The sequence below is a fragment of the Manacus candei genome, unplaced genomic scaffold (assembly GCF_025592945.1).
Source record: "Manacus candei isolate 608988 ecotype Guabito, Panama unplaced genomic scaffold, ASM2559294v1 h1tg000060l, whole genome shotgun sequence".
NCBI classification, from domain to species: Eukaryota; Metazoa; Chordata; class Aves; order Passeriformes; family Pipridae; genus Manacus; species Manacus candei.
Genome location: NW_026138108.1, coordinates 3549914 through 3559127, shown reverse-complemented (window position 1 = coordinate 3559127; position 9214 = coordinate 3549914). Strand labels below are relative to the sequence as shown.

Below are 9214 nucleotides of genomic sequence, written 5' to 3'. Positions count from 1 at the left end.
CTATTGCTCTCCATTTGCTGTAGAGGAAGGCTAAGTTTACAAGCTTAGAGATGGGCATCTGTTTTGCAAAGGTTGGAATTTGGAGAGCTCTTACTATAGTAGTAACTGTACATCTTGAAAGCACTGTGAATGAACATATGTGAACATAGCTGAGGGACTATCTTTTTAGTGAAAATATATAACTGTGATGACCTGAGACAGTTCCAACATACACAGTCCTCCTAAAATAAGATCTGGTGCTAAACTAGAAGTTTCTCCAAGTAATCTGAATCACTTCATGACAATTATTCATCTTTGGCTTTGTTCTGGCAGACAGAATCAACTTCTCTCCCACCTTAAACATTGAAATTTCAATTTTTAGGGAGTCAGAAATAGACCCCCCAAAAATTTAGGATATATATCGCTCAATCTCCATTAACTTGAAAAAGAACTTTTCTTCTCTTTTAAAACTCAGACTAATGAAAACAGTACGTAAATAACTACAGAAGCCATGTGTTTTTGAAATGTGCTTTTAATCATTCAGAGAAAATAAGCAGATTATAAAAGGATCCAAAAGGCTGTGCACTTGGAAGAATACAAATTTGTGTTCTTATTTTGTCACAAATAAATAGAGCACTGTTCAAAGTAATCAGAGAACAAATAGGATGCATTTACTGGGAAAAGCAATGTTCAAAAGTAGTCAAGAAAGCTAAGAATGGTGCACAGGCCTTTCAGTCAAATGCTGCTAGTTTTTTTCTGTCTTCATTTTGATGTTAAGCTGATGGTCGTCTTGGTATGGTTCAGAGATCTTGCCTTGTTATTTTCTTCTCTGCAACTCACTGGATTGTGGGATCTGGCATTCAGTGTCTTGACAGCTGCAGCTTTCCACATAGATGTACTTATGTGACAGTGACTGCCCACCAGGACACTTCAGTACCACGTACTTCTCAGTAGTCTGTGATTCTCTGCAGCAGGAACAGCTGTGATCCATAGAATTGGCCTCAGCAGAGTATCTAGTAAAATAGAAAATGGCAACGCTACTCAGTGCCAGAAGCCAACATACAGAAGGAAAGGGTGAAATCACATACAGAACTCCTGTGAGAAGCTGCAGTTGTGGCTAATGGAAGCGCTAAGTTCATCTAACAGAACAGTGATTAAAATAATATGCTTTTAAAGTTCATTGCACTTGCTGAGATTTCTTTTTTTTGGTAAAACCATTCATATCAAAGTCCTATAAAAAACCCTCAGTGAGTACAAGATCATCAGCTTCCTTAGATCCCTCTCATAATCCTAGCACTGATGGATGTTAAATACACCAGATCAACAGTTTAGGGGGAGACAAAGCCTTGACCTGAATATGAAAACTGCATAGACAAAGGGCTACAAGGCCATATAGAATGGCATCACGTCAATCAATTGTCTACAAAAGCTACAATTGCATCATGGGAATAAAATGCATATCTCAGTCAGGGCGGTGTTAACAGGAGAGGGAAGCAGCAGCTCTTTCTGTTTCTATCTCAAAGTATTTTTTGCAGTCTTGTGTTCATCAGCTTCCCAAGCACCATTCCTAACCTGCAGAATATGTCTATATCAGGCTATGAACTGCATCAAGATCCACCTTTTTTTTTTGTATTTGTGTGCAGAAGCAACCACAGAAAGACCCTAGGATGATAAGGTATTTCAAAATACTAATAAACTCCCCAGTCAATCATAGTTTCATGTGATACTAAAAAGCAGTTTTCTCCCATGTAAGGTACCCTGTGGCATACTCAGTGATAGGCAGCAAGTGACAGTTTCTTTGGGGAGTTAGAATTGTGTTTTTGCAGTGCTCACTACCAGGTGTCCTACTAGCCACTCCCTTATAGCCACTTTTTTGTATATTCTCTCATTTCAGAGAAAAATGTACAGTCAAAATACTCTACTAATACCATCCCTAAAGCATTAGTTTTATAATTTATATACTGTATAAAAATTGTAGGTTTGAATCTTCCTTTAAAAGATGTATGTGTTTCATTTTAGATGTTAACTATTGAGAAGCAGCTTTTGAGCTTAAGAGTATCAAGTCTGGCTGCTCCCTGGGCTCATTCCTATTACAGGAAATTATCCACAGGAAATTATCTTTAGTGATGATTTCTAGCAAAGGTGGTCTGACACAAATGACAGACAAGACAGCTGTTACTGGGTGAAGAGACCTTATCATATCTGTCTGAATCCCAAGGAAATTTAATACATTCTTCTGCTTTGCATTAAGATAAATCAACTGTTCAGTCACAGATTTCATGATTTTGTGTCTATGATTTGGGGAGCAGATAGTCCCAAGTCTTCTACCATTCTGTAGTCTGCCTATTTATTGTTCCTTTTATATAAACAAGCTCAGTGCCAGCAGAATTTCAATCTCATTGTCTGATAAGTTTACTTACAGCGAGACGGTTCCACATGTTCCTTCACACTCAGTCATGACAACTCTGTCCACGGAACGGCAGCCATTATAGACAATAAAGTCTTCTCTTTCACGGACAGAGCACGGTGTGCTGCTATCCAGAGGTGCACCTATAGGGAAAGATCCGAAAATACACACAGTGAAATACCTCCAGAAATTCCTTGCAGTTCAGCATTCCCTCGGTTTCACTAGTGCACTCAAAGAACTGTCTTAAGTGGTTTTCCTGCTTCAGCTTAAACTTTTCCAGAGAGAATGGACAGTGAATGCTTGGAATAACAAACATAAATATAAAAATATCTATTTAAATAGAAATATATCAGCCTCTATTGCTGGAAAATGGTTTGATTAAAGAAGACAATTCATTCTCTGTATCGTTGATTCAGATACACTGGGATACTTACAGGTTTTGCAACAACCATTAGGTAAGAATGAAATAGTTCCCTAAAAGAACAAAGAAACAGAAAAAAATTATATTGTTTTATTTCTCACTATTGAAAGAGGATTTTAGGCCAATAACTAAAGAGAGCAATTTGTCAGTCAATGGCTGGAAACAACCAGTGAACACTGCAGCATCGATCTGAATAAGTAAAGATAATGGTCTCTTCCAGACTTGAAATCTATCAATTTAAAAAGGATTGTGAAAATAAAAATAACTCTTTGAAGGAAGTCTACAGTTAACATAATGTCATTTTTCCTCAGAAACTATTCCAATAAATGCTTTCTTGAAGTTTTCTGTATTTGAATGAGGAGTATGCACAGTGTTACTGGCAGCCTATTGACTGAACAACTTCTGTTTCTGTAACATTCAAGAAAACATGGTTCCTGTTGAGACAGGACCCCAAACAAAGCAATCAGCAAAGACTTAGTATCTCAGTGCTGACCAATATTTTGCCTACTGAGAGACAGTTACCAGTTATAAGCCTCAAATTCTCACCCAGATATTTTATACACTGTATAGGGCTGTGCATGGATGCATTAGAAACTTTTGCCCTTGTGACTGAGAAGCTATGGTGAAGGGTCATCAGAGCTTAATTTTACTTTTGTTCTTAGTTAGATGGCTGAACTAAACTGAAGTAATCTATATATGGAGTAGAGGGTAAATTTTCCATTTTTACTTACAGGTTTGCAGCTGTCCTCATTAAATGCTGGACAGGTAATCTCAGATGTGGAAGAGATAAGCTGGTTGTGGATTTCTACACAGCTATAAATGGTGCAGTTGTTGTTAGGATCATTTTTAAAATCTCCAGGCTGCAAGTAAAATGCAAAATGTAATAAGAAAAGCTGAAGGGAGCTCAGACAGAAATTTTCTTGTCCTCTGACAATGACTTTCCTCTTGTTTCCCAGTAAATTATTTTAACAGCCATTTCAGATACAGATTGTTACATGTACTGCAATGTACCATATATGGAAAGAATCTTCAGTTTTACATGGGATTTTCCTTGAGAAAGAAAAATGCCTCTAAACTATGTAGAGTACTTTAACAAAATCACCCACACACAGCTAGACCGTTATATGCTAATTAAGAACAATCCTAAACTTCCACCCTACAGGGGCAATACAATTGTTCCATATGCAGGCTTTACTAGTGTTCATACAGAAATCAAACAACATAGATAAGCCCAAGCTTCCAGACAACTGAAAGAAAATCCCTTCCAATGGTATTGGATTTGTCATTCCAAGAAGAGCCTTCCAGAAAATTTGATTTCATGAGACCTACCTTCAGGTCAAAATATTGTAGATAGGTTTTGCTTTAGATGAGTCTTTGATCTTTCAGGTGCAAACTTACACTAAGCCTTGTCTCTGGCAAGGAGATGTTCCCCTTCTGAAACAGGGAACTTTACATATTTGGTAGAGACACAGAATGTAGAGCATACTTACACTCAAGATGAGTTCCTCATTGTTTGCATGTATAATACACTTGGTCTGCACACATTTTCCACAACATTCACCTTTCACTGGTTGAAGTTCATATCCCTAGATATTAAAATTAATTAAAAACAATAGCACTATAATAGATGAATTTTTGAGAAATAAATGAAAACATACCAATCCATTGATTGATTATACTTTGAAGTGCACTCTAGATTTGTGACTTTCTGTGTTCCAACCCAATAGAAGACAAATAATAAAAGCAGATTATAGATGGAATAAATTAAAGCACTGCAATGCAATAAATATGCTTACTAATTGAATATCCCTCCATTAAGTGCTCTACAGAAATTTCCCAGCTAATCTGGCCAATATGAACTGAATACTGTCAGTTATGGAGTCAAGCTGCATGCAGCAGATTGCTCGAAGGACAGTTGGCATCCACACTGGAGTTGGTCTCTGAATTTCAATTCCCTGTTCTTTGCTTAATACCACTCATTGATCAAAGTGATTTTCACATAAATGGGTATTTTGGGTTTTTTTGTTTAAGCTTGTCACTTACCGGTGCACAGTACGTATTGCATGGAAGAGGTTCACATGAGATGATATTCAGTTGAGTGCTGACGTTAACTTCATTTGTGCAGAAACAATTCTGACACTTATCAACAAAGACTGAGGAGTTAGGCTAAAAATTTTAAGAAAAAAAAAAGCATATGTTAATGGTATATGACATGTTTGACAGACATTTATTAATTTCAAAAAATCTGTAAATCAAGCAATGGAAAAGGAAAAAATCTTAAAGACAATTGGATACCTATCTGGCTAGCCATTTATAAAGACAACATTTTAAACACTGAATATAATTTAATGTGTGTCTTTATTGACGTCCTACATAGCAATGATAAACTCTGATATTAAAAGGACAGGCACAATTACTAGGCCCAAGAGAATTTATTAGAAATCTAGGTTTGTTTAGAATAGCACTTATTCAGGTATCTTTTAATTTTTGAAAGCAGAGTCTTAAAACTGCAACAATGTACTGACAATAAATGGGGACTGACTTTTTAAAATGCAAGCACATTTAACCAAATCTCTCTCCTGATACTGACATACAAGCAACTCTTCCATTTCTTTCATACACAACAACCTTTTCAGGAGAGATTTAGGCTTTGTGAAATTGATGACCTCCTGACAGAAATTGGAAAATTTCTAAAATATTGATTGTACTGGATAAACCTCTTCACAGTATTTTTGATCAAGTATACTAACTGGTCTTTTAGGCATTTTTAGAACTTACCAAGAACTCAGCACTCTCGTGAACACAGACCCCCTTGGGAACTGTTAATAAGCAAGAAGTCAGATGTTAACGTAGGAAAAAAGAATAAAAAATGCCTTTGCGCCACTCTAGTCAAACTCATTTCTTCCACAATGAATTCAAATTCTTTGGTTATTCCTCCATTCTGGTAGCAGACATGACATGTATAAAGTATAAGAACTAATACTGCATGTGCAAAAAGGGAAGATTTGTCCTAATATATGCAGTCCAGCTCATAGCCAAGAATGTCCAGTTAATAGGTACCAAGTACTTCCTTCTTTCAATTACCAAGAACAAAGTAGTCTTTGTAAAGCTGTCTTCTACTGGGGATGCTTATAGGGACTTTTTGCTAGATTAAGCTGAGACCACAGTCACAGTTAATTCTGTAGCTGACCTTACATGTATTTGCAATCAGGAGAATTGAACTTGAGTCACCTGAGGTGTTTCTGATTTCCTAGTTGTCATAACTATAGCAGTAGTAACCAATGTTAATAGTAACTAATTTCTAGAATCTGACTGTGTTGAATATCTCCTTCAATAGGCTATTGCATACAGTCTTACTAAATGTAATGATCAATTCTGTAATATATAATGCTAATCATTGTAATATATTTCCAAGGAACTTACCACATTGGTACACAGGACAGCACTGACCACTGGGAATATAAGAATGAAGTTCAAATCCCAGTGTGCACTTGGGAGCTTTAGCTGTGCAGAGGCTTGTGTTGCATTCTGAGGGAAAAAAAAAAAAAGAATAAGCCAAAAAGTACACTAAATCACAGCTACTAGAAATAAGCATCTATCAAAGCATTTAGGATGAACTTTCCATAGGAAACAGACCAGATTCTCTTCAGATAAACAAACTGCAGAAAGGGAACATATTTTTCCTAGTAAATCTAGGCACTGGTTTGGGGGTACTGCATTAGTTTATGAAACTTTTTCTACTAGGTAATTATCCTGTATTAATAAAGTAACCCAATTCTATGCAGAGAAGTAATGAACAGCTGTTACTCTCTCCAGTATCATAGGCAACTGCTGCAAAATGAAAATCCACAGAGAATTCTTGCTTGAATAAAACTCAAGAACTAGAAATTGAGTTGTGTTGAGTCCCATAGCTGTAGATTCAGTTATCCTGAATCATTTCAATATTAAAATGCACTTTAATTGCTGATTTTAAAAGGCATGAGGAAAAATACTCTTTTGGGACTAACTGCTGCAGGTCTCTGGTGCTAAAGTAGTTCAGTCTCTTTCTGTTTCTAAGCAGTATAGAAAAACTAGAAACATAGTATAAACTTACTGCAGGTGACAAGAGGGCAGCAAGAGTCTTCAGGATTGACTTCAGTGACCTGATAGAAGCCTTCTCCATTACAAGTGACATGTTGTTCAGGACATTCATGAGGCTGGCATACAATGCCATATTCCCCTTCCAGGCAAGTACAGTCCTGACAGTCTACTATAAACTTTTCCCCAAACTGTCATTAAAGAAAATAAAATTAGTGATTGCACAGTTACCAATTAAAAAGAACAGAAGTAAAATCAGGAATAAAAAGTTGGGAAACCACAAAACAAGCCTGCACCAGTGGAGACCGCTCTCTTCTCCCAACCCCCAACTTCTACTTTTAATCCAAAAGCATATGGCATCGTACCTCTCTTGGGATCATATCCACTCCAACACAGCCTGTGAAAATATCAAAATAAATCTCCATTACCAGTTACATACCAGTAGGCATCTCTACTATATGTTGACTGCATACAGTCAGACCTGTGTTGCATACATAAGAAGGAAACAACAGAGGGGAAGCGAATATGCATCCAAGTGAAGTGATAAAACTCACCACAGGTTTTCACGCAGACATCCACGCCAGAGTCATACAGCATTGTTCCATTGGGACAGAAACAGCCTTCCACTTGTTTAGTTGAAGTTTCATTTTGGTGACTATGAAACAAAATGTTCAGAGAAACACCATTACTGTCATAGGCACATAGAGGAGGATTATGCCAAATAACCTTTCACTGAAGATACAGTGGCAAATGATCTGCAGATTTGTGATTAGAGATTGTCAGTGTTTGTGTTTGGTCTAGCTGAACAACATAAACAGTAGAGGCACCCAGACACAGGATCAACAGAACAGTGGTAACAAATTTGTCAGTTTAAGATATGAAAGGAGGTTGATTTTCCTCATTCACCTGTGCATTAGATATGAGTGAATAGTTGTAGAAGGTATAACTAACTAATTATTTACCTTGATTTGCAGGTTGGCTCTTTAATAGGACCACATGCTCTGAACTCTTTTCCTGAGGGGCATTCATGAGCTGGAATGGAAGAATAAAAAGGAGGAAGAGCTCAGTAACTGTCATATAAAAGCCTCATGACCTTATGCCAAGAACTTAAACAGTGTTTACTCATTCTCCTATGTATCTGTGACAACCCTGAGAAGCAAGGAGAAAAAATCTCAGATATCAGACTCATGTCTCTGAATTAAATTATTTTATGCAATTTAGCCAGAGACAGGGAACCATCTTTACATTAATGTGATAAAGCCAAGAGTCTACATCTCGATTACAATTCTTTTTCATCATTTCAGTCTCTTTTGCACAAATTCTCAGGAGGGAGTGTATTCCTACTCTTTGTCGTCCTCTTACTACAGCTGAAAAGTAATGCATATATCACTAAATAGAGTGATCTGCTGATGCCTGCAAAACACAAAACTGTCTGTGTACATAAAAGGTGTGTACTGATACAGATGTTTCTGGCACAGTCAACAGATGTTTATTTTTGCAGGCTCATTCATATTTCCATTGTTAAAAATGTTAACTGCAAAATTACTTAAGGAAAGCAGCTGGTGTGATTTATTGTTGTCTTCATTGCTCGGAAAGCAGTACGACATTACTATTGAAATGTTTCCATACAAGCTTCCTTAATAATTCAAGATAAATGGCCAAATACTTACAGCATACACCATTGGTGTGACTTCTCCAGTCAATGCATGCGCCTTGATCAGCACAGGTGGCAGCATAGATCTGCAGACTTGAGCATTCCAGGTCTAGGTTGGGAAGTACACAACTATCAAAAACGCAGGCTGCATAGTACTTTTCAGGCCGCACAAACTCATGGCATGGCTTGAACACACTAGAAACAGAAATATTTATCATTATTAGTTATTGAATGATCCATAAATTTTTCAATGTGCTTAACCTGGTATGATGTGGCAACAGAAGATGTGGGCATGGACTGTGGATGAGAGATTTTTACTGAGAGCACTTATCCAGACTGTAACCTTTCAACATAACTTAAAGTATTCTCCACTCACCTACAAAGCACTCAGACACAAGTATTTTCAGGCCAGGAGCTACATGAATATTACTGAGTGCAACCATGTGCTCCCTCTTTAAAGACATTTTGTTTGGGTTTGGGTTTGGGGTTTTTTTTAATTCTGACACGGTGTTTTAAAAATTAAGATCTTTGTTTTCAGCTGGACTTTGTTTTCTGCTAAGTGAATGTGGGAAAAGGCATAGGACAGAGGAGGGCAAAGACTGCAGAAGCACATGAGAACATCAATGAAGGTTAACATAGCAGTCAGCGGGTTGAAAGAAACTGTCAGCAAAGAATA

At 37.1% G+C, this 9214-nt stretch overlaps 1 protein-coding gene across 50 annotated transcripts in view; it reads right to left on the bottom strand.

The window, feature by feature from the left end:
- Nucleotides 1-495: 495 nt before the first annotated feature.
- MUC2 (mucin 2, oligomeric mucus/gel-forming) overlaps nt 496-9214 on the bottom strand; it is an 80732-nt gene continuing 72013 nt past the window's right edge. For all 50 annotated transcript variants that reach the window (XM_051804266.1, XM_051804283.1, XM_051804273.1 and 47 more), the window contains 13 exons: nt 8555-8733; nt 7847-7916; nt 7439-7539; nt 7250-7281; nt 6901-7075; nt 6231-6335; nt 5586-5626; nt 4851-4973; nt 4298-4393; nt 3539-3667; nt 2821-2860; nt 2400-2529; nt 496-992 (listed from right to left, as the gene is read on the bottom strand). In XM_051804266.1, the coding sequence (XP_051660226.1) occupies nt 797-992; nt 2400-2529; nt 2821-2860; nt 3539-3667; nt 4298-4393; nt 4851-4973; nt 5586-5626; nt 6231-6335; nt 6901-7075; nt 7250-7281; nt 7439-7539; nt 7847-7916; nt 8555-8733 (1417 nt within the window). In that variant the 3' untranslated portion in view covers nt 496-796. The remainder of the gene's footprint in view (nt 993-2399; nt 2530-2820; nt 2861-3538; nt 3668-4297; nt 4394-4850; nt 4974-5585; nt 5627-6230; nt 6336-6900; nt 7076-7249; nt 7282-7438; nt 7540-7846; nt 7917-8554; nt 8734-9214) is intronic.